Genomic DNA, 23476 nt, shown 5'->3' on the forward strand with positions numbered 1-23476 from the left:
CAACCCTCGTCTTGCCATCTTCTGGTCCAAGTGACTGTATTTTGAGCTCCCCGTCTTTCCCGAGTGCGGTCGCCATGCAGCCCCGGGATCAGCAGCCGTCGGTGCTCGCGCGGCTTACGGGCCATAATGGCGAGGCCATATCCTCTCGAGAGGACCTTTGTGGCTGGGTCTCTGGGAGGCCGGGTAGCAACCCTTTTGACCTGTCCCCGGGGGAAGACGGAGGAGAGTTGACTGAGAGTTCTAGAACATCCGCTTACTTGCCACCCGGGCCAGAGATGCGCGGTTGACGCGGCCCGTAGCCTCGTCGGCTGCTGCTGGCGTGTTGCCGGCGGGGCATGTCGTCTCTCGACGCGATGCGTGGAAGACTGGCGTGGCCTCGGCGTGCGAGACGGCGGCGGCGATGCCGCGAGCAGCCTGGATCTAGTCTGGTCAGTCAGTGTCCCGTCGGACAAGTAGAAACAAAACAAAAAAGAAACAACAACAACAAATACACAGGACAGAGGGCATGGCCCGATGCTGGGGCTTGGTAAGGCAAAATGGGGGGTAACGGCTGAAATGAAGCTTTATCTTGACTGGGCCTAGCAAAAGCTGACAGCTCAGAAAACTAAATTGACGGCAGTAACCAAGGCGCGGCCCCTTACTGCAAGACTGACGTGTTCGGCGACGATCCGACCCTCGGGGGCTTTTCGCTCTTGGTCTGCGGCACCGACAGGGTTGCCGAGACGGTCCTGCGATACACGGCGGCCTCGACCGACGGCGAGCCGACGGCGTCTCCCAAGGCCAGCGAGTCGCCCTCCTTGCCCGCGCCGACTCGCGATCTCTCCGGGCCCTCTGCGTCTGCCCATTCGAGGTCATCGACGTCCTCTCCCTCTGCCTCGTCTGGGCCATCTACCTCTTCTTCCTCGTCTCGTTCCTCGCCTCTTGTTTCTCCCTCTTCAACTTTGGCCTCTACTTCTCTCTCCTCGTCTTTGGCCTCTACCTCTCCCTCTTCAACTTCGGCCTCTACGTTTCCCAACTCTTCGCCGGCTCCTGGCCCTCCGTCCTCTGCCCCTCCGTCCTTTGCACCTCCCTCGCCTTGGACCATCCCAGGGGTCATTCTGGGCAGCATCGGTCAGTTCCGCTTCGTGAGAAGAGGGCCCGGAGAGCCAAACACGCTCTAACACGGATGAATTTGCCGCCTTAGGGGGTTCAGTAATCATCATAACCACCCTCTGGCTCGCTTGGAAATTGGCCAGAGGCTGTAGAGCAAGGATGCTGAAAAGGTCCGCCAAGGCGCCTCGCGAGAAACGGCAGTCCCATGCGTCGGGGGCTGACACCCCGGGAGCGGGCACCTCGGGGGCGGGCACCTCGGGCGAAGCGGGTACACAGACGGACGCCTAGTCCACCATGACGAGAGTGCCAGAGACGGCGAGTCGGCTCGTATGATTGTTGCGAACGTGGACAAGGGAAGGGGCCTTTCACGGGGTGGGATTGGGAGCGCCATTTCACGGGAGCTTTGTGTGTTCGCGACATCTATGTAGGAAATTGACTACTCTGCTCGCTGGCTGGTCTGGCAGTCTCGGGGGGGGCCTCTTGCTCGAGTGCCTTTACAATCAGGGACCGTGCCTTGTCGCTCAGCCGCATGGCGAGGGCCAGCTCCCTCCCGGGCTCGGACATCTTGGCCCACGTTTTTCTCAAGATGGTGATGAGCTTGGCCTCGTCCATGTCGGCCTTGGCCTCGAAGTCATCAAAGTGGTCGTCGAGGAAGACGAGGCAGGCCACGTCCTCGAGCACTTGCGTGTCCGGGTCGGTGGCGAGGCCGTCTTTGCGAATCAGGGCGGCGACGCGGTCGCGGGACGACGGGGCGATGGGGGGCTCGATGGCAGGGTCGGCGAGCAAGAGGGCGACATTTGCGGCGGCCTGGGCCTTCTGCTTGGCTCGCCAGGTCAGGTAGCCGGAGCGGGTCATGGGGTAGGTGGAACGGGGGAGCTGCCATCTGTGAGGTCACGGGAGTCTCTCTTGTCAGACTTATTGTGTTGAATACGTGCCGAGGAGAGATGAGGTGGATCAAGACCTTTTAAAGTGCTGGGCTCGACAGGCGAGCTGGAGCTCGGGCGAGGCCGTGGGACATCGGGCGTGGAGCCAGGTGGTCATGCCGCGGGCGTAGTGAAGCTCGCGAGGGACGGGGGAGGAGGCGGCGGAGGCTGTGGTGGTGTCGGGGTCCTGCGAGTGGGCGCTGTCGATGAGGTCGAGGGCCTGCAGGTACGAGGGCGGCAGGGACATGGCGGTGGACGGCGTTGGCTGTGGCATGAGGTCGGTGATGGGAGGCTGGTGATGTGAGGTTGGTGATGCGAGGCTGTGGCAGAGGCAGAGAGGGGTGAGTGAGGGAGGACATCAGGACACTGGGAATGAGTCAGCCGTTGCCACCTCCTTCCAGAGGACGAACTGTCAAGCTCGACACGCTCGAATTCAATGGCCGGCCGTCTGCGTCGTCGTCTTGGGGTGTGCGCTTCTTATCCGTCATCTCTCTCTCTCTCTCTCTCTCTCTCTCTCTCTCTCTCTCTCTCTCTCTCTGCATGGCTCTCAAGTCTCAACCGAGGCAGCAGTGAATCGCCGGATGAATCACGAGTGAATCAACCCCCCGTCTCCAGTCACCGCCCTTCCACGGCAGTCTTTATCCACGGCCTCATGGCTCGACTCGCCAATTCACTGTGCGGCGGCGGGAACCGAGGGCAGGGGGCCCGAGTGTTTGCTGCTGCTGCTGGCAGCCCGGACAGCTGGCAGACGGGCGAGTGGACAGGCGGCCTCTGGAGCCCGAACAGCAACAACCGTGTCATGTGAGTCGACTCTGTTGCAATGCCTTTCCCCCCCTTTCTTCCCCTTCTTCCTCTCTTCCTCCTTTTTCTTCACAGCAACAACATCTCCCATCGCACACATCTGCCAGGCCACGCCCATCAGCGCCTCCACTCGACGAGCCTCATCCCACTGCTGGAGCCTGGAGCTGTCTCTTCTTGGACTCCCGCCCACCCATTGCTTGCGCAGTCTGTGTGCCTGCGAAACAAGGTCCAAAGCCTCATCGTCAGTTGGGGCCTGCCCTGTCTTTGCCCAGACACACCCTTGCAAGAATGATGAATCCTGCACCCTTCTCTCCTACACCCTCTCACCTACACAACGCGCCGCACATTCATCCCTCCACCTCGTCCGTCTACAACGCCCTCCTCTCCGGCCTTCCCTAGCTAACATCCTCGCGCCTCGTCTAGTCATGGCGCCTCAGGATGGGCAGGATTCTGCCGACAGCAACAGCGAGGCCACCACAACAGACACCGCCGCCTTGCAACATGCTCCCGCCAACGCGGCTCGCGGTCAGGCGTCACCCGTTCCTCCCCGCACGAGGAAACGGTTGAGGGTGAGATTCTCTGCTGACACTTTGGTCTTGGAACCAGACGCCACCTCGGCCAACTCTCGTAACCAGGGAACCTCTGACGCTGCTTCCACCGACGCAAACTCGGCCTCTCAAGCCGAATCCTCTGGCGAGTCCGGCCCTGCCTGCCTCAAAATGACAAGGAATGACCTTCCCAAGCGCCCATGCCTCAAGAACGCAAAATGCCTCAAGCATAGCCCCTGCTTGAAGAATACGACAAAAGACGGCGGTGGCGAGTCTCTCGCGACCACAGATTGCCAGACCGACACGACAGACAGCTCCGCCGCAAAGCCAAGTCTCAAGTCTCGAGGGCCGACTGAGAGAGCCAAGGCGTCCGAGGCAGACTCGTCCATGCCCAGCAGCTCTGGGGGTGGGAGCGGCAGCGAGCTCGAGGTCTCCGAAAGGATCGACGACGCTTCTACGGATGCTAGTACGCCGGGGGCAGATTCGTCCAAAGGAGACTCGTCTGACGAACAAGGGCCGAGGGCCGCGACGGACAAGTCCGCCGGCGCGAGCTCCGCCGATAGTGGAGGTTGGTCCATCTCCGAGGATTGCCTCCTCAGGTCCATGAAAGAATCAAAGGATAACCTGCCGTGGGCCGACATTGGAACTGCTCTCGGCCGCACCAAGAACGACGTCAGGGCCCGCTGGGTAGTTATTAGAGACCAGCCGGCCCAATTCGCATATAGTGAGGAGGCTAGCGGCGAGGAGCAGGAGAGCTCGATTCAGCAGAGTCCAGGCACGTCGAAGCCCTCCAAGAAGCCGGCCAAGGCCCCAGATGAGACTCCCAGCGCCGTCAGCGACGAGTCCCAGGCCGCATCGGAACCCGCCAAGAACGCAAAGAGTAAAGGAAAGGGCAAGGCCGCCGCTCCGACAAAGTGGCACAAGGGGCAACGCAACGACAAGGTGGCCATGGAGAACAAGTCTGCCCGCTCAAAGGCCGCCGAGGCCAACGAGCGTGAGCGCGACATTCTCTCGGGCGAGGAGGCGTCGTCCGAGTCGTCGGGCCCCCTGGGCGACGAGGAAGACGACGACGACGATGATGACGACGCCGGCGGCCTCCACTATGGCTGGCCCGAGTCGAAGTGCCAGGACGTGCGATACCTGCGCAACCACGTCTACCCGGAGCTCTATCCCGGCATGATCCAGCCGGAGCCCGACGAGTTCTTTGGCGAGCACGACTGCGCCGTCCTCGCTGCCGTCGACAGCAAGTACAAGCGGTCGCGGTGGCTCGAGATGCAGGCCAACTTTTACAACGTCACGGGACGCATGGTGCCACTGTACCTCATCCGTGACAAATGCGAGCGCGCCGAGCGCGAGAGTGCCGAGCGCGAGCAGCCGTCGTCGCGCGCCGGCGGGCGCTGGCAACGCGTCGAGAGCTGGGTCGACGGGGTCCAGGACGGGGACCTCGAGGACCCGGCTCTCTGAGCGCGTCTTGTTTTCCTTTCTTTCATCTCTGCGCTGTTCTCCGGATCTTGAACGGCGGCTGGGACGTGGCTTTTAGGCCATCAAACAGCTGGCCGGGTCAAGCTCACCCATCGAGGAGCTGTCAATGCATGATCGCGGTTGGAAGAAGCGGCGACAGACATGAGGACGGCGCCTGAATCTGCCCACCTTTTTGGCAGACTCGACAAGCATCTTGAGGCGTTTCTTATTTCTGCCTTTCCCAGGACACATTACCCCTTTACCCCATCTGTTGGCACGGCTGCCTTAGACTCGGGTGCACGGCGTTATCTACACATTAACTCTGCATTTTCGGGGGAGTGGGAAGGTTGGATCGTGAGAGTCCGCCGCTCTCTCTTCTCCTTCCATCTACCTTTGTTCTTTTTCCTCATTTTTGCTACTTTTGCTTTCTTGTTCATTTTGACGTTGAGTTTGCGCAATCTGGGTGTTGGGAACACTCGCCGCGTTGGGCATTTCTGGAGAGCCAAGTGAGATGAGGGCGAAGGGAGCGCAAAGAGAGCGAAGACGACAGAGGGGCTGAGCACGCACGCACGAGCGAGGCTGTCTGATTATGTTCTCTTTTTGCGCGTGGCTCGTCCTTTTTGAGGCACGGAGGGAATAGAGGGCGAGAGAGGCAGAGCCGGGCCTCGAAGCAGTCGCTTTTGCGTCTGGTAGCGTTGTCCGTCGGGGACGCGTGAGGAGCCAGGGAAGAATTCCGGGGGAGGGGGTTTGCGCTCGTGTTGTCCACTGTCGCCGGGTGCTCTTTAATACGAGGATTGGTCCCCCGCTTAGGAGTCGGAGCCTTGGGCCGCCGGGGATGCGGGATGCGGGATGCGGGATGCAGATGCGCACGCGGGATGCGCACGCATAGGGGGAGGATTGGGGAGAGATGAGGCGAAAAGGATAGATTTGAGCGGTAGAGCTGCGCGACAAAGACTAGACGCGTGATGAGAGAATAGACGAAGATGAATAACCAGGAGTCGATGTGCTTTGCGGGCAATAACGGTAGTCTGTGTGTGTGTTGTTGAGACGTGATGCCCAGAGGGAAAGGGGGGGAGGCAAGGTTGGAAAGGTTTCGTCTCGAGACCGGAGAGGACCTGGACAGCCTCCTCCCCTCCGGTCTATAGACGTGTGTGTGCAAAGGGCGTGTTCCTGGCGACGTGCCGGGAAGTAAGAGACGCAGCTCACAACCTCGTCCCTCCGCACTCCCGGCCAAGGCCGCAGCAACGTTGCCCCAACTACGTGACACATGTGTATCGGATATACATCCTCTAGGCTATTACACTGTATATGTGGCGCCCGTCATCCCACGCCTCGCCACAGGGGAGTAAGAGGAAGGACGAGCGTGCAACGCTTGAATCAAAATGCTCACTGGGGGGGTATCGAGCAAGATTCACGGCCAAAAGGCAAAAAAAAAAATGCAGCCACCTCGGCCCCGCGCCCGCTTGGCAGCTGGCCAACCCTCATCTTCCTGGGTGAAAGCAAACACCCCTCCGTCGGCACACACAACGCCTCTCAGATCCGATGCGGCTCTTGCTGCGCCCCATGTACAGAATGACAATGCCGAACGGGGGAGTGGATGCCGCGAGAACCAACCCCCGACTCCCACATCATCGCTGTGCGCCCGACCCGGTCCGCCTGCGTAGATACAGCAGCCCAAAGCGGGGGAGAGGGGGGGGGGGCAACAAGAAATACACAGAAGTCGCGAATCTCCGTTCCCGGGGCACCACCCGGTCAAGGCCGGCACCTCATATCGGGTTTTCCATTCCAGGCGGCGGTACGAGCGCGGGGCCGAGCGCTGGTTTTGGCTCGCGTCCCTTGCCACGAACCGGAGTGTCGGGTCCGAGTCCGCGTGTCACCATCTTTCCCAAAACGGTGACGAGCTCACAGGCGTCGCGGAACATGTCGTCGTCCATGCCCTCGGTCGCGTCGTAGACCTCGGCGATGGTCTCCTTGGCCAGGCTCCGACTGGCCTCAGCATCGTGAATGCAATCGTAGAGAAACGCGGCGTACTCAGTCTTGACGGAGAGGCGCAACGAGTGCGAGCCCCAGAGCAACTCATCAGCCAGGCCGACGGCCTGCCTGAAGTATTTGTGGGCATCGGGGATGTAGTCGTTGGAAGGCAGGAGGAAGGAGGGCGGCAACAGGGCGACGTGCGGCTCGAAGCCCGGCGGGGGGCCGACAGGACCACCTTCCATAGGGTGTGTGGGCTGGACTGACGATGGCCTCGATGGCGGGTCTTGTGGGCTATAAGACTCGCCCAGATCTTTGCCTGCTGTGGACAGCACGTCGAGAGCGGTGCTCATGAGGGCCGGGGTCCAGCGAGCCATGTCGGAGACGGGAGGCTGGTTGTGGAACAGGACGAAGATGTGATGGAAGCTGGCGCGCAGTTTGTAGGCCAGGACCTTGAGCTCGACGTAGTTGCCAACCATGGGTATGACATATTGCTGGAGCATGACGAGGCCTTCGCGGGACAGCCAGATGATGTGGAGGACGCGCCTCAAGAAGAAGTGCGAGGTGGCAGGTTCGGGCCGGCGCTGTTTCTTGGCGGCTACGAGCTGCTCGGCAAGGTTAAGTGACAGACCGAGGATCTTGAAGAGCATCGAGGAGAGCAGGGGGTTGTCATTTTCGACGGCCCTTGCCAGGCGGCCGAGGAATTTTTGATCAACCTCAGACGACGCCATGCCATGAGGTCGAGCCCTCCCGACCCGGCCTCGAGGCAGTAGAAAGGGCGTGGGTTCAGTCGGGCGAAAGGGATCCGGGTACGAGCGGCTATTGTGTGGCGCCTGAGACAGTAGGGTCAGAAGAGGCAGTTCTGCGGGAGATGCAGACACAGCAGTGCAAACGAGGGACAGTGTTGCGATTGAGAGACATGGAACCGAAAGAGAGGAAGTTTTGAGGACGGACAGATGGATGTAAGAGGAATGTTGCAGAGGGCCAAGGAGAGCAGACAGTTGGCAGGCTGTGATTGGGCCGTGGCCAACAACAAAGAGCAGCGGCTGTGTGTGGATACGGTGAGGGTTGAGGCTGAAGGACAAGAGGCCTGAGAGGATGGCGGCTAATGCAAGAGTTGCGAAGCATCTGGAAGCGAGAGGCGGGAGAGGCGGAGAGAGAGGCGGAGAGAGACAGGGAGGGCGAAAAGGGAGGATAGGAGATGCAATGGCAGGCCAATGGAGGCAACAGCCGAGGATGCCGTGACCGGCCGAGGTGAGAATATGCAGAGACGATGGCGGAAGAGTGGGTGGAAGTGTTTATAGGGGGGGGGCATCGCCAGCCACCCGCTCGATGGACAAATGCACAGTAAGATCTAATACCGTGGACCCCTGTCGAGAGACCCCCTTGTCGACCGTTGTCCGTTGCTCTGCTGCTTTCCTTTTCCGCTCCAAGGGGCGGTGAGCCCGACCCTGGGCAGGAGGGTTTCTTGACCTGGATCTATCCATCGATTGCTGTGTGCGTGTGTGTGTGTGTGTGTGTGTGTGTGTGTGTGTGTAGGTAGTTGTGCGCGTGCAGACAGACATCTCGTCTCCTCATCATCATCATCATCATCATATCCCTGCTTTCTGTCGAGTAGGCAGGCACTCGCCCACTCATGTCCTCGAATCCATCCATGGCCTCATGGCCAGCTCGAGTCGCTCGTGCAAGGAACAAGCTGCCCCAACCACGCGCGCCCGCCGCAGCAGCGCTCCTCTCGTCACGACGATGGGAACCCCGGGATCCCGCCACAGTCGAGGTCGGAGAGAGAGAGAGACGGGTAGCTGCTGGGCTGGGCGTGCGTGCGACTCGGCCATGCTCACACCACCAATTGGCTGGCCCAATGATGAGTCAGGTCGAGAGAGATGGACGTGTTTGTTTCTCTTGATGCTTCATGCAACATACCTTGGCTCATTATGACGGGACGATTCATTAACCTCTCTGCTCGGGAGAGAGTGAGGTTGAAGAAGCCAGACGGAGAGAGTGGAAAAGAAAAGTAAACAAGAGACAGACGGCTTGCAAAACCCTGCGCGGAATACTTTGTATACGCAGCCAGTACCGACCAGAAGGTAGCGACCAAGGCTGCTCACGCCTCGATTCTACCTCCAAGTCAAGTCCCCTCCAGTACTGCGTCGAGTAGGTACCTCGGATGGCGGACAACGAAAAAGGCCAGCCGAACACGAGGACCCCTGCCCGGCCTGCAGACACCAACTGGTGCCTGGCCAGGTACGGAGTACTTGCCCCAAGCCCCAAGGCCCCACCAGGGGACAAGTCCAAGAGACCTTGGGCCCCAACCACTTTCCCCATCGGGCATTTAAATGCCCCTGGGTGGAGAGAACTTGTCTCGCACCTTCAAATGGACACGCCGGCTTATCGGTGGTGCCCGCAATTGCGTCGTAATTCACTTAGGCCACGTGACCACTTATCGCCCGCAAAACGCCGCCCGTGAAATCGTGTGCAGGACGCCTGATAAGTGCATTTGATAAGTTCCCACCCGACTTATCGGGTTTCCGGCCAACCCAGCCCAGACATTCGCCCCGTAGGAAGGTTGCCCGATCGACCGAGATGGCCGCGGACGACTCGTACACGGCAGCTGACGAGCGCGCCCGTGCCGCCCGGAGGGCGGGCATCCAGGCGAAGAAGGACGAACAGCCGGCGAACACGACGCGGAGTTACGCGGCGAAGCAGCGGGAGTGGAAGGCGCGTCCCCCGGCCGGTCCTCCACTTCGATCCCTGTCACGTACGGCCCCCTAGGCGGCTAACAGACAAATGCGTATAGGCCTGGTGCCATACGCCTCGGGCTGCAGCAGACGGCTCGCTCTATAGCTGGCCCGACGGCGAGCTCGTAACGCCGGACAAGCTGGCGGCGTGGCTCAAAGAGGATATCCTGTTACGACGCGTTGTGCCGCCGCAGAAGAAGAAGCCGCGCGCGGGTAAGATTAGGGGCAACGGCAACGGCGAGGCCGTACAGGTACGGCAACAGCGCGAACAGGAGCAGCTCGAGGCCGCGGCCATGGCAGAGGCCGAAAGCCTGGCCGAAGCTTTGGAGGTCCCCCTGGCCGAGGCCGCCGAGCTGCTCGCTGACGACCGCGAGGGCTACGTGCCACCCACAGGCCTCGCGACGGCTGCAGTAGACCTTACCGAAGGGTCTTTGCTTACGAGGGCACTATCGACGCCTATATCGCGGCCGTTATCGAGCTATGGAGGCTCCAGGTGGCTCACGGCAACGCGAATACGGAGAATCCCGGGGCGCCGCCGTACGAGGATTCCTTGAGCAACGGGGCCGGCAGCGGGGGAAGCACGACCGCGCCTCCTTTAAAGACCGCGGAAGCGACGGGATCCAGGCCGGCTACCTCCCCGATGAATGGCTTCGGATCCAGGATCTCCTTCTCACTGGCGCCGCGTATACGCCGCAAAACCTCCGTACGCGAGTCGACCTCCTCTTCGGCCACTACTACCTCTTACGGGGGGAGAACCGGCGCAAGATGGAGCTTGCAGACCTATCCCTACTCGACTATCCGCCTTCGGAGGGCCCGACCCCCTGTGGTTGCCTGGTAAGCCTTTACGGGACGGCAAGCTAAATAAGACGGCGAGGAAGGAGTTTATGGGCGCGCTCCGGCACAAGGACCCCTTATTCTGTACGCAAGGGGCCCTAGCACAGCTCTTCTTTTGGCGCTGGCACGTCGCCGGCGAACCGCCCCCGTCCTTCCGGCGCCGTCAGGACTGGTATCGGATCAAGGTCCTCGTCGGGCGGGACCGCGAGCAGGAGCTCTCGTACCCGACGCAGCTACAAGAGACCTGGCGTATCTTCGGCGCTGCCGGCCTTATCGCGTCGAAGAAGACGCACCTCCCGCGCAGGGTGGGCGCCCAGGACGCGGAGACCCATGGCACGTCGCTCGCCCAGATCTCGCAGGCCGGCCGCTGGAACCAGAGCGTGCTCTGCCAGGCATATCTTACGCACCTACCGCGGCAGTTCATGCGTATCGTCGCCGGCTTCTCGGCCTCCCCGGGGGACTACTTCCTCGCGCGTGCGGCTCACGAACCCCCGTACGTCTTACAAAAGCAGCTGTGGCCGTGGATCGAGGAGTGGGAACCCCGCTTTGAGGCGCGGGCGCGCCGGCAATGCTGGGCAGAAGGCGGTCTCGACGACGACGACCTAGCCGCTGACGGCTTCCTTAAGCTTATGCGGCGCCTGCGTATAGTACTTCTGCAGGACCTGGCCGTCCTACAGCTCCGCTACCCGTCGCTACCGTTCTTCGCCTACGCCCCTTTTGGCGGGCCCGAGTGGGACGAGTTCGCCGTCGCCGTGCGGTCCACCGCGGTAGGGGCTATGGAGCCGGTAAGCCTGCTCGTACGACGCGCGCTGCCGGAACTAAGCGGCGTCATAGAGAGCACGCGGGAGGCCCTGTTACAGAATAGTCAGCGGCTCGCCATCCGGCTTGAGGCCCGGCTGGACGGGATTCAGGGCGGCCTCGATGCCCTCCTCCAAGGCAAGGTCCCTATCACCTTTACCGGCTACTTCGGAGCCGGGTCAGCAGAGGCGCTGGCCCCAGCCCGGCCCCGGCCCCGTCAACAGTACCTACCTTGAATCTCAATACAGCTCCGGCCCCGGCCCCGGCCCCCGCCCCAGAGCCTCTGGTACCAGGCATGCCTATCGTCACAGCCCTGGCAAGGGTCTTTACGGTGGGGGACGTCTGGAAGGAATGGGGTGAAGGGTTTGCAGGTCAGAAGGCCGTACGGGAGCTGGAAGAGACGTGGGAAGCCGCTGGCGCCGGGGAACGGGGTCAGAGTGCAGTTCTGTCGCCGGAAGGTGATCTGGGACGAGCTGTTGGCCCGTATGGCGTCCGGCAAATGCAAGGAGGCGGCCGTTGCAGAGCTAGAGCTGTTACGCGCCGGCCGAAGCTTGAACCGACTCGTCGACGAGCTCAAACAGCGCCGACGGCGGGGCCAGGATCGGGGCCAGGGCCAGGGCCAGATACGGGTACAGGTAGGGACCCCGTGCCCGATGACCCAGGTCCAGGCCGGACCAGGTCCAACTCGAGGTCAGGGCCGTCGGGGCGGAGGACCCGGCTGGGAAAGCGGACCGCCCTCGTCGACGTAAGCCAGCCGCCTCGTAGAGTCTTTATACATATTTATATCCATGTAACTAGACATATTTTTGAGGATCAAAGGGCCGTAGGATCGGTGCATTACTATCTCGCAGTTCCTGTAGCCGAGCCTAGCCCCATTACCCATTCGCGGCGCTGCAACGCAAATATCTCGACGGACAGTAGCCTATACGGGTGCTCCTCGACCAAACGCGCCGCCGGAGTGGAGTAGTCCCCCAGGCCCCGGAATGGCCTCGATTGGGCTGCTGGCCGTGGAGATATTCGCGTGCGCGGCGCCGGGCACTTATCAGATGGTAGATATGTAATCGCATACGATTTCCCGAAATTACTCCGCAAATCGACCCCACGATAAGTCCTGCTTATTACAGTAGGCTTCGACCTAATTACCTACCTAAGGTACCGAGCCAAGGTTAATCATATGGTACTCCGTACAGTAAGCAGATACACAAGGTAGAGAGGCCAGCATGCCAGGTAATTACAGAATCCACATCGGTACCACCGTAACATGCCGTGCGCTCCAACTTGCAACTACTGCACCTACTCGCACTCTCCCAACCTCCTCCCTTTTCCTCTCCGGACATCCTCCTCCACCAAGACTGCATCGTGCCATTCTTCTCCCCCCCAACAAACGGCGGTGAAGCCCTCTTCACCTTGGCCCGGAACAGCCTCATCCGCTTTGGACGGCATCCTCTGTCCTACACTTCGTACGTGTGCAATAAACTAGTCTACATGCGCCGTACAGAGCAGTCCTTCTTGCCCATTGGCTGTTGGGCTCGCTGCCTTCTGCTTGCGCTTCACGCCCCTGCCCTTGCGCCTCGCTGTTGCACTGTACAAATCCAAACACCTCCTTCACATATAAATCAATCGTCTACCATGTCGACGAATCCTGCCATGCTCACGTCGGCCCTCTTGTTCGGGTCCCGGTGCCTGCTTTGCGTCGTCTGGACCCTGTGTTCATCCACGACTCTTGGCTCCCGTCCTCGGCGCCCTCGTCGAGCCGCACCTGGCCCCCGACAATCACCAGCTTCACCATGTCGCCAAAGCCAAAGGCCACCGCGTTCAGCCCGGCCTTGGCTCTCGGTCCCACCTCCGTCACCAACAGGTGCTCGGCTTGCTCCCCCTCCTTGACCAGCCGCTGCGACTCGTCTTCCTCGGGCCGCCCGCCTGCCAACGATGCTGTCCAGACCTGCCAGCCCTCGAGTGGGTCTGGCTCCGGTGTCCATCTGCCATGGCGGTTCCGAAGCCCCGACGAGCCGCTGTCCTGACACCCTCTGCTTTTCGGCGCATTGTATCGGATCCCCACGGCGCTGCCGTCGGAAACCATGTCCCACACACCCGGATCCGCTACGCGCTTCCGCGTCTCCCTAGCAGAGTCCCACGTGCACCAGTCGTTGTTGGGCGCCTCGCATGGCGTCTGCAAAAACATGGCGTCGCAGTCATCTCGAGGCACAAACGTCTGCAAAATGCAATCTCCAGAGCTGGCCTCGACATAGCCGAGCGTAAAGGACGTCAGACCCACCGAACCGGCCTGCGAAAGCCGGTGGCACGTATATGCACATCTCAGGGGTCGGGTGAGCATCTTTTCCGTTTCCAGTGTCTGCAGTACGAGCCCTTCTCCGGCATTGATGAGGTGGACGCGGTCGCCCGCCGCCACGACAAACAGATCCAGGGCGGGTAGGACCTCGATCACGTGTGCGCCTGGTTCCTCTCGGCCGTCAATCGCAAGACGTCTGCATCGCCATGCATCTGTGCTCCGAGACGCCATGCAGACCTCGCCTTGTCTCGATACTGCCAGAATGATAGCTTGCCGAGTCGACTCCCCGTGCTCTGCAGGCATACCGCCGTCAGCTGTGTCTCCGTGGGTGCTAGAGGGTGTCCGTTTTTCAGAGCAGCAAAGGAGGGGTGGCGCGCTTCGTTCCATACCTTTTCGGGCCAGCATGCGAGCACATGTGAGCTGCCCGGGAAAGACTGGCCCGGCCTGACGCTCAGTCGATTCGCATGCCACGATCTCAGTCAACGAGCCGTCCTGTTGCACGACAAGAGCCCTCGGCTCGTGACAAGGCGCGCTAGGGTCGAACAAGAGGGCCACTGGCCGGAGTTTGCAGCTGTCGGCCTGGACCGACGGGCCCCATACTCTGTCTTTGAGGTTCCAGAAAGAGATCCCGGGGTGGGCGGCTCTTTTGGGCCTCGACAGCAGCGCGAGCCATTTTGACCGTTCATCAATTGCCATGGCGATGACTGGGAAAATGGTGGCTGCAGCTTCGTCGCCACTTGCAATGACATAGCTCGTTCCCATGCCGCGGATCGACCAGGCCCGGATGGTGTGATCGAGACTGACGGAGACGACAAGACCATCCGCAGACGCCGCCAACAAAATCACATCCATGCCGTGGCCCCTGGCCATGGACTTGACGGACAAGAGCGGAGAGTCGTCCAGTTCATGCTGGTCCTTGAGGTCATCGTCGCCCTCCCACAGAAGAAAGTTGGTCAGTAGGCGAAGGGCGGCAACGACAACAATGACGATGACGATGAACCGCGCCGACTCGTGTTGTATGAAATCGTACGCCGCCGGGAGTAGCGTGGGCTCTTTTCCAGGTGGCGTGCGGTCCGAGTCCTTCAAGACAAAGACGAGAGGATCGTACACGCGGGCCACGTAGCCGTACGACGAGGGCTTGATGATGTTGATGACCTCTCGAGCCGTCTCATGATCTTGCATCCGCAACCACGATGTGGGGCTCCTTGCTTGGTGGATGTCCTCGAGCGGAGACGACGTCGCACTGCCCAGAGCTTGCTCCGGATCCGCTCCCCTGTAGAATCGGAGGAGTTTTCTCAGCAAGCCCTCGTCGCCGAAAAAGTGCCACTGCGCAATAAGCACGAAACCAAACATAACAATAGTGCCGGCGATGCGGGTCGACATGGCAATCTTGCCTTGAAGGACCTGGTCCCACCACGACCGACGGTTGGCGCGCCCGTCTGGTCTACCGCGATTGCGCCGCCGCGACGCCTTGGCCAGCGCGTCGCCGAGCTCCATCCTGCGGACATCGACACTGAGGACGGCGAGGAAAAAGGTGCTCAAGTAGAAGGAGTCGAAGACGATGGCTATGGCGGCAAAGACGCAAAACTCGGATACGCCCGGCGACACCAGGCGAGAAAGGCCGGCGAGTATCAGAACGTTCTGGAGGGTGCTTGCCAGGGCCGTGGGGGCGGTTTCGCCAAAGGCTTGGCCTATTCTGTTGTTGACGCTGTCCTCGAGGGGGGTGATGATGACGGCATTGATGAGCCTGAAAATGTGCTCGAGGCTCATGGCCAGTACGACGAGGGGGTAGGCGGCCCGTGGAATGCGCGAGAGGTCGAGTTTGAAGATGGCGCAGAGGGTGAAGCTGGACATGACAGAGAAGATGATTTGCGCCATGATGGTAACGATGAGGCCAACCTTTGACTTGACGGCCCTGAGCTTGGACAGGCTCATGAGGAAGTAGAGGAGGGTGAGGCCGTAGGCGAGGGCGAGAGTAATCATGTCCTGCACCGAAATGGGCCGAAACTGGAACTCGTACAGCTGGCTCGACGAGGCGCGGCCGTCGGCGGGATAGAGGCTCCACTTGTCCGCCACCTTCTGCGGGAGCTCGAGCGCTCTCTTCTCCCACTCGCGGCCGACGGGGGAGTCGCGAAGATGGAGGAGGGTGATGACGAGGGCATCGGCGGCCAAGAGGCGACGGTCCTCGAAGCGCTTGCCGCTGAAGACGATTGAATGACGGAGCGTGACATTGGCAGACGTAGACTGGTTCTTCCTGTCATTGACAGTAGACAGGATATCCTCATCAGCCAGGATGCGCTCACGAGAGCAGCCCCAATACAGCAGGGGCGAGTGGAAGAACCACGAGCGCGAGGTGAGTCCGTTGGCAACGTGGGCGGCGTCCCGCTGGGCCAGCGACAGGGCGTCGGTGTGCAGGGCGGCGGGCAGCGGAGGCGCGGGACGATGGGCGCGGGCCGGGCTGAAGTTCTTTGTGATGCCGAGGAGATGGTCTTGGAGCTCGAGAGCCGAGGTGAGCAGGTCGGCGTTTAAAGCCCGCATATAGCTGGCGTGCACCCACATGGAACGCATGGTGATGTCGGGCTCGACGGCGGTGTCGTAGGGCAAGGGCTGGGCGACGGTCCAGACATGACGCGGCAGGTTGGAGGCGCCATTGATGAAGTCGCTGGTGAAGAGAAAGGGGATGGGGTAGATGAGGATGGTGACGACGGCGGCAGTGACGAGGAGGGTGGCGACGACGTGGCAGGCAGCATAGCGGCCGTAGCGAGCAAAGACGGCGCGCAGGGGGTGCGAGGAGGGGAGGGTAGGCGCCTCCGTGGTTCTGAGGGTGAGGAGTATGGTTAGCCGGTTGCGAGCTTTCCGGGCAGGGCGACGAGCCACGGGCAGCTTACCCTCGCAGCGGATACAGGAGATACCAGATCATGGAGCGAATGTTCTTAGAGCAAGGCTTGCTCGGCAGACTCAGCGACGTCGCATGGCCCGGCGCCGTCGTAGAGCATGAGGACGAGGGCGGGTGGAGAGATGTGCCGGGCGTCGTCGATGGAGCATGGCATGTGCTGGCTTGTTCGGTGACCAGTTATGATGGATCCATGACATGGTGAGACTGGATGAAACTTGTGGCACCCAGCGGGCCAGCCCTAGGCCTGCTCACGCGGCCGCTCGATGATTGAGAGTGGGGAGGAGAGCGCGAGAGAGAGCGGACGAAGCAAGGGGAAACGGGTCCCGTCGGCTTCGGCTTGGATGCTGAGAGGTTGAATCTCGATGCGGCTGATGGAAAAGCTGGACACCTTGGCACTTGGTCTCGTACCCTATACTTGACGCCGGGACATGTCAGTAAGGTAGGTAGGTACACACACCCGACGGGTCTGTCAGTGGTACCTACCTAGGTAGGTATCTACTTATGTAAAGATACTTGCTTGCTTGGCTTGGGTGGTGGAGTACAGAGTAGTACGTACCGCCGAGCTAAGTTGATGCAAGCGGCGTCCTAGCTACCTAGGCACCTACCTACCTAGGTACCTACCTTACGTACCGTAGGTATAATTGCCCAATGCCCAAGGCCAATAACAAGCTAAAGCAATCGGTACGTACAAGGAAGGGTACCTATCACCACCTAGGTACAGTTACCTACTTTATGTACACTGTACTTGCTTGGGCGAAAAGGAAAGAAACCCGCTGCCTGTCAGCAAGTGCTCGGCGCGTCTTCTCGACTCGAGAGCTCCTCAGCTGTCGAGACGGATAAATCGGAGATGGCAAAGTGTCATCTCGCATGTTCTACAACAACAAAAAGGTCTATAATGTGGTTCAAAGTCTATATAGCAAGTCCGTCATTGCACTCATACAGTTATGCCACACCTGGGCAGCTGCCCGCCGCCCTTGGGCCTGGGGCCAGTCTTCTTGGCCGGCCGTCCGTTCCCCTCGCGGTATCTGGGGAGCTCGTTGAGGCAAGCTCGGAAAGCTCTCGTACTAGGTCAAGATGTCGTACCTCTGGCACGCCGTGTTTACACCATGGGGGCTGTAGCCTTTCCAGTCCGAGTCAGAGCTGAGCAGACACGGCCGGCCCGCTCGCTCACTGAGCTGGATCCATGTTGGAGCGGGGCGCAAGCGGCTGGCGGCCGGGGTGGGCTATGCCGCCCTCGCTCCGGACTATTCATCGGACAATTCATAAAGCGCCGGCAGGGACGGCGAGTCTGATCCGGCCGAGCCGAGTTCCCACAAGCCAAGGCTCTTGCTGGCTCGGGTCCTTGTTGCTGCAGTCTCGACTCTCTCCGGGCGGAGGAGAGGAACGGATGAGGTTGTTAGTTGGCCTACGTCCGGCCCTCGCAGGTTTCATCGTGGCTCTCTCCGGCAGGACTCTCTCCGGCAGGATGGACCGCCTCTGACTATCCGTTTTCTTGGGTTAAAGTCAGTGACACTGGAGAAAGACACAATAGAGAATAGCAGTCCAGTAGAGCATCGACCCCATGGCCCTTCCAGCTTGGTCGTGGAACGAGCCAATTCGGTGCTCAATGCCGTCAACCATTGGCCGTTCAAGCGTGCCGATGCTGTGCTCCGGCAGCAGGGATTGGCACGCCGCCTCACCTGCGCCTCTTGATGCCACCCGCCATGGCACCATGGATGGAAGCAGTCGACCGAGCATCACAGCCAATGTATACCGTACTCCGTGCCGACTTCCACATACGAAAGATATTCACACTGTAGTCCAAAGCCCACCAACGGGGCAGCAATCGTCATCCAACGTTCTCCATGGCCAGCCTCTCTCCTTGGGCCCACCCGTTGAACGGTTTCTTCCGTAAGGTAGAGTCTGTATGTACTGTACATGTTGTACGACCTCTCCTCGGCCTTTCCACGTGGCCTGCACATGTCCTTGCCCTTGGCTCTTCCTCTTGGCACGCCGAAAGAGCCGCAAAGTCCCTGTTGCTTCTTCCAACTTCGCCCACTTCACAGACCTCGAGCCTCCTCAGCTGCAGCAACAGCCTTGGGAAATCGCTGCCCGTTGCTCTTTATTGCGCTCACCGTTGGCCCGGATGGCGGCCATGCAGACGACAGAGTCCGCTCTCGAGGAGCTCATCACCACGTTCAACGAGCTCAACAGCCCTTCAGTCCTGGAGCTCGACGAGGAGCCGAGCCCCCTCGAGTTCATGCGCTTCGTCGCCCGCAACTCGCCCTTTGTCGTCCGCCGAGGCGCCTCTTCCTGGAACGCCACCCAGAAGTGGGACGCCGCCTACTTGAAGGCTGCCCTGCGAGACCACTCCGTCAACGTGGCCGTCACTCCCGAGGGGTGAGTCCGGCCTCCTCTGCCCTCGTCCGTGTTCCTCGCTTTCCTAGAGATGGAGACGGGATGAGACAACATCCACGTGCGACTTCGGCCAATTACTCAAATCACAGTGGCTGATGACGACAACCCTCAGCAATGCCGATTCGCCGACATTCTCTTCCAAGCACAACAAGACGGTGCTCGCAAAGCCTCATGAAGAGTCTCAGCCCTTCGACCAGTTCCTCAAATACGTCATCCAGCAAGAAACAGACCCGGACTTCCCCCCCGAGTCGGAAAAAAGATACGCGCAGACCCGTTCGACGCCCCCTTTCTCACCTTGACCCTGTCTGAATGTAATGCTGAGTCCTTACCGCCCATGTTGCTCGCAGAAAACGACAATCTCCGCGACGAGTATTTGACCCTCTTCCCCGATGCCCAAAAGGACATTCCCTTTGCCCGCATAGCCCTCCAAAAGTCGCCAGATGCAATCAACCTCTGGATAGGCAACTCCTACTCCGTCACGGCAACCCACAAGGACAACTTTGAAAACATCTTTGTCCAGATTGTCGGCAGAAAGACGTTTGTCCTCTTGCCGCCCTTGTGCCATCCCTGCATGAACGAGGAGCTGCTGCCGCCGGCCACCTACGTCCGCACAAGCGAGGGCTTTTCCCTCTGTCTCGACGACGGCAGCGAGCCCGTTCCCTTTGCCACCTGGGACCCGGATGACCCCGAGACAAACGCCACCCCTCTCTCGCCCTTGGCGAGGCCACTGCGTGTGACTCTAGAGCCTGGAGATATGCTCTACCTCCCAGCCATGTGGTGAGTACAGAACGTTTTGGGCTCTCCATCGGAGCATGGGCCCCCGAGTCACTCCAATTTCGCATGAGCTTCGCTGTCGTTCCAATACTGACTCGGCTCGCGAAAGGTACCACAAGGTCACGCAATCTTGTCCAGCAGGCGGCGAGGGGTTCGTTGTCGCCATCAACTACTGGTCAGTCTTCCTGTCAATCACGAGGAAATCTGGCCATCCCATGGGTTACCTCGCCTCTCCACGTTGCATTATCTCACTTCCATAGGTATGACATGGAGTTTAGTGGGCCACTGTTCCCCCTTTCCACTTTCCTACGAACCCTTGGCAAAGGCATCGGCGGTTGACAGACAAATTCATGATAATGCGCGTCCCGGCGACAAGTCAATCGTCGACGAGACATCCAAGCTCTCGTTCGATTCCGTGCTGCTCTACCTCTTCTTGCGTTGAGACACCCTCTTCTGAGCTCTCAGCTCCTTCTTCATCCTTGGGTCCACCATCCGGTACCGGCCCTTGACTCCCTTCGGTCGACCTTGGATGGCCCGATTTGCGCCCTTGGCCACAACCAGCTTGGCCGGCTGCGATGGCTTCTTCCGAGCAGCCTTGCTGAGCAGCTTAGCAATGCTCTCGGCCTTGTCCTTTTCCGTCATGCCCTCGTCATTGGCGAGCATGTCCGATTTTTTCTTGAGCTTCTCGAATCTCTGGGCAGTTTTGAACTTTTTCCGGGCCTTTGCCTCCCGCACCTTCTTGATGGGTCGGGCGTTGAAAGCCCGCATCTTCTCCTTGATTGCTTGTGCAGCAGCCTTGCTGATGGGTTTCTGAGGCTTATCGTGTCTCGTCTCGTCGTCCAAGAACCATTCCGGAAGCCCGTCCCGGTCGCGGAAGGCATGCTTGTTGAATCCCTCGTCAATGGCATCCTGTGACGTCTTTTGACCAGTGGCGAGCTGGTGCGCCAGTGTCATTGCCTCTGCTGTAACGATGTCGATGTCTGGTTGATCCTTGTTAGTGCCCAACCCGGACAAAGGGGCTGAAACGTAGAATAGGGGACCGGGCAGAATAAAAGATGCCAGGGGGCAACTCACCAAACCGTCCATCTGAACGCCGTTTCGGTTCCTCTTCCCAGTCGTCCACTTCCGCAGTTTTGACAACCTCAAACTGCCCATTCTCCGAGTCTGAGTCAGCTGCAGATTGCACTTGGACAGTTGTCGACTTGACACGAGAAGCTCGCTCAGGTCCCGACTTTGGTTTGTGCACGACATCCTTTGTCTTCCGCCCAGCCTCTACGCCCCGGACGGCTTCTGGCCCTTGAATGACGTTGGTAATATCTTTGAAGATGTCTTGGTTGAAAAAGGCTGTCGCTCGTCTGGACAGCCCATCGCCTGATGATTCCGAATTATCGAGGTCCATCAACAGGCTCGCCGAAGGCTGCTCATCGTCGTCGTCATCCGATGAGTCGTCACTCTCATCCAGCTCGCTCGATTCATCCCCCTCGGATTTTGCAGTTTCCGACAGCCCTTCCCATTCATCGTCGCCGCGCTCCTCTCTCGCCTTCTTAGCGCGATATTTTGCATCGGCTTCGGCCTTGCGCTCGCGGTAGTTGTTGTACATGGAATCAAGCTCTCGCTCTAGCCGGTCTTCCTCGTCATCACTGTCGTCATCGTCGTCTCCAGTCTGGCCGACGCCACTGTCGCGATTCTTGTCTCGGGATGATGCTGCAACCATTTTGCCGCGAGCCAGTCGCCGCATCGCCTGGCTCTTGTCGGCGGTTTTCAGCGAAAACATGGAGCCCTCGCCAAGTGGGCCTGCCTCTTCCATGCCGATGTCCATGGGCGCAACCATGTTGAGTTGCATTCGCACGATTTCGCGCTGTTTGCGTTCATTCTCCTTGCGTTTTTCTCGCTTCTTCTTGGACTGGTCTCTGTCTCGCATCCCCTGCAGCTCTTCTTGAATCTTGAGTTCGTCGTCCATCGACTCCACTTCGGCCACTTCCTCTGCTACCTCGTCTGGCGCTGGATCCTTTGAGCCGAGACCGAAAATCTCTCTTACTCTCAGACGCCACTTCAAGAGAAGTTTAAACTCCTTGCGGCCCAGAACCTTGAGGTCTTGACAACAGGTTCGGATCTCGGGTGTCGTTTCGGGGAGTCTGTCGAGCGCAGCAAGCGCGACGTCTCCGTCAAGCGGCTGCTGAAAGGTGAGTTTGTTGGAGCTGCCGAGAATGGCGATCGGATCGGTGGTCTGAACGAATTCGCTCGCGGGGACCTCTTTGAATTGGGTGTAGTCGCCTTCCTCGTAGCCGTCTCGCTTGCGCTTCTTGGTCTCTGGGTTGAAGACTTTGGCCTCGTTGTTGGGCGTCGCGCCGGCCAGCTCCGCGAAGACAGACTTTGGGTCCAAGAAGCGAGGGTCGATTCGCTTGGGGGCCTTGAAGCCTTTGCAGACGACGAAAATTTCGGCAGAGACGTTTCGGGAGGAGGGAGGCTTGGTGGCTTCCACCTTTGTGAAAAGTTGGTTAAGCACCCAGAGCAATGGGTTGTAGTCTTTGGAACGGAAAACCTTTGTGACAAAGGTGCCGCCCTCGACGAGGAACTCGGTGGCGAGCTTCATTGCTTGCAGGGCGAGCTCGGCCTGGTTGAAAGAGTCTTGGGTCCATGCGACACCAACGTTGGGGGCGCCATCGTGGAGGATCGTGTCGGCCTTCCACGTCTTGAGGTGCTGACGGATGGTGGCACGGCACTTTTCGGTAGTAATGTCGCTCTGGAAAGTGATGACCTTGGGGATGGGTTTGATGGGGGACAGATCAACGCCGACGATCAGGCTGTTGACGGGCATAACCTCTGCGGCTACCTGGCACCACGACTGCGTAGAGGGTTAGCCCAGACAACGGGGGAGAGACGAGGTGCAGCTTACACCAGGCGCGGCGCAAAGATCCAGCAGGACCTTGCTCTTTTCCAAGAAGCCATACTTTTTGTTCAATTGGATGAGCTTGAAGGCAGATCTGGCACGGTAGCCCTTTTCCTTTGCAAGCTTGTACCACTTGTCGAGGCGGCCCTTGCCGTGCTTCTTTTGAATCGCCATGACGGCGAGCTGTGGTTGAGCAGGGAAGCAGGATGTTCGAAAACTGCATCTACCCAAAGTCTTTTGAAATTTCGTCGCTGCTGCAGGGTCGATAAAAGGGATCGGTCACGTGGAGATAGAGCGCCAAGAGTAGACAGGTGGGTCAAGTTGGTGGGGGGTTTGTTGGAGAACAATGCATGTACCAGTACTTGGGCTTCTGCCTCGTACATTGTGGGAGCGGCAAAAAAGCGACCAGCAAGTCCATTGATCCTTGGTTGGAAAATGTCGAGATGTACTTGTCCAAAGCTCCGGAAGAAGAGAACAACGTTTTCGGGAATACATGATGTCGAAAAGTCCGTACTCGGTGCCTCGACGGCCACCTTCCCCACCCAGCCCTCAAGTTGCCAGGTACTAGTATCTTATAACTCAGTAGTGGTACTAGTACTGACTCGGGTTCGCAGCGGTAAGTCAGCCCACCTAAAGTCCGGCACACCCCAACACCGGCACTCTCCACAACACCAAGGCAGGCACATTCCAACAGTAATTAAAGCCGCATTTTAACGTTACGATAGTTAATTATAGCGTTTCTAGCTATTTAAGCTGCCAGCTACTATATAGAGCTTTAAAATCTACGTCTTAATTGGCTACGGCAATAGCAGCTAGCTCGAGGATGCGCTCGAGCCGCTGCCTCGTCTTAATAACTTAATTAATCCGTACGAACCGGCTATTAGGATCCTATAAAACCTTTTTCTATTTTCGAGGCTATAGACGATATAATTAATACTTAAGCTATTATATTCGAAGCTAGGTAGCTATAAGCTACTAATTTTAATTATTAAGGGCGCGGCTAACTTTACTAAAGAGTAGTCGGATTATACGGTTAACTTAACCGCGATTTTCTAGCCCTATA

General features: G+C 59.3%; 7 protein-coding genes across 7 annotated transcripts; 3 read left to right on the plus strand and 4 right to left on the minus strand.

The window, feature by feature from the left end:
• Nucleotides 1-240: 240 nt before the first annotated feature.
• On the minus strand, nucleotides 241-2289 carry HRG_02873 (glutamyl-tRNA synthetase; the record flags this gene model as incomplete). The annotated part of the gene is made up of 5 exons (XM_044861344.1): nucleotides 241-420; nucleotides 674-1097; nucleotides 1162-1376; nucleotides 1591-1975; nucleotides 2054-2289. 5 exons carry the CDS (start codon nucleotides 2287-2289, stop codon nucleotides 241-243), a joined length of 1440 nt encoding a protein of 479 aa, XP_044722370.1.
• A 952-nt stretch (nucleotides 2290-3241) lies between these two features.
• On the plus strand, nucleotides 3242-4828 carry HRG_02874 (uncharacterized protein; the record flags this gene model as incomplete). The annotated part of the gene is made up of 3 exons (XM_044861345.1): nucleotides 3242-3341; nucleotides 3423-3830; nucleotides 3879-4828. 3 exons carry the CDS (start codon nucleotides 3242-3244, stop codon nucleotides 4826-4828), a joined length of 1458 nt encoding a protein of 485 aa, XP_044722371.1.
• Nucleotides 4829-6591: 1763 nt separating this feature from the next.
• On the minus strand, nucleotides 6592-7527 carry HRG_02875 (14-3-3 protein; the record flags this gene model as incomplete). Its single annotated transcript, XM_044861346.1, has 1 exon — nucleotides 6592-7527. The coding sequence occupies one exon, from the start codon at nucleotides 7525-7527 to the stop codon at nucleotides 6592-6594; it is 936 nt and encodes a 311-aa protein (XP_044722372.1).
• Nucleotides 7528-9379: 1852 nt separating this feature from the next.
• Nucleotides 9380-11931, plus strand: HRG_02876 (centromere DNA-binding protein complex CBF3 subunit; the record flags this gene model as incomplete). Its single annotated transcript, XM_044861347.1, has 7 exons — nucleotides 9380-9514; nucleotides 9594-10071; nucleotides 10136-10368; nucleotides 10536-11153; nucleotides 11229-11344; nucleotides 11603-11795; nucleotides 11845-11931. 7 exons carry the CDS (start codon nucleotides 9380-9382, stop codon nucleotides 11929-11931), a joined length of 1860 nt encoding a protein of 619 aa, XP_044722373.1.
• Nucleotides 11932-12817: 886 nt separating this feature from the next.
• On the minus strand, nucleotides 12818-16376 carry HRG_02877 (sterol-sensing domain of SREBP cleavage-activation domain-containing protein; the record flags this gene model as incomplete). Its single annotated transcript, XM_044861348.1, has 3 exons — nucleotides 12818-13710; nucleotides 13846-16274; nucleotides 16345-16376. The coding sequence occupies 3 exons, from the start codon at nucleotides 16374-16376 to the stop codon at nucleotides 12818-12820; spliced, it is 3354 nt and encodes a 1117-aa protein (XP_044722374.1).
• Nucleotides 16377-18486: 2110 nt separating this feature from the next.
• HRG_02878 (cupin-like domain-containing protein) lies at nucleotides 18487-19862 on the plus strand (the record flags this gene model as incomplete). Its single annotated transcript, XM_044861349.1, has 5 exons — nucleotides 18487-18731; nucleotides 18862-19022; nucleotides 19097-19526; nucleotides 19633-19698; nucleotides 19784-19862. 5 exons carry the CDS (start codon nucleotides 18487-18489, stop codon nucleotides 19860-19862), a joined length of 981 nt encoding a protein of 326 aa, XP_044722375.1.
• An 84-nt stretch (nucleotides 19863-19946) lies between these two features.
• On the minus strand, nucleotides 19947-22587 carry HRG_02879 (ftsJ-like methyltransferase domain-containing protein; the record flags this gene model as incomplete). Its single annotated transcript, XM_044861350.1, has 3 exons — nucleotides 19947-20503; nucleotides 20598-22368; nucleotides 22420-22587. 3 exons carry the CDS (start codon nucleotides 22585-22587, stop codon nucleotides 19947-19949), a joined length of 2496 nt encoding a protein of 831 aa, XP_044722376.1.
• Nucleotides 22588-23476: the final 889 nt, after the last annotated feature.

The sequence above is a fragment of the Hirsutella rhossiliensis genome (genome assembly GCF_020360975.1).
Source record: "Hirsutella rhossiliensis strain HR02 chromosome Unknown scaffold00003, whole genome shotgun sequence".
Lineage (NCBI taxonomy): Eukaryota > Fungi > Ascomycota > Sordariomycetes > Hypocreales > Ophiocordycipitaceae > Hirsutella > Hirsutella rhossiliensis.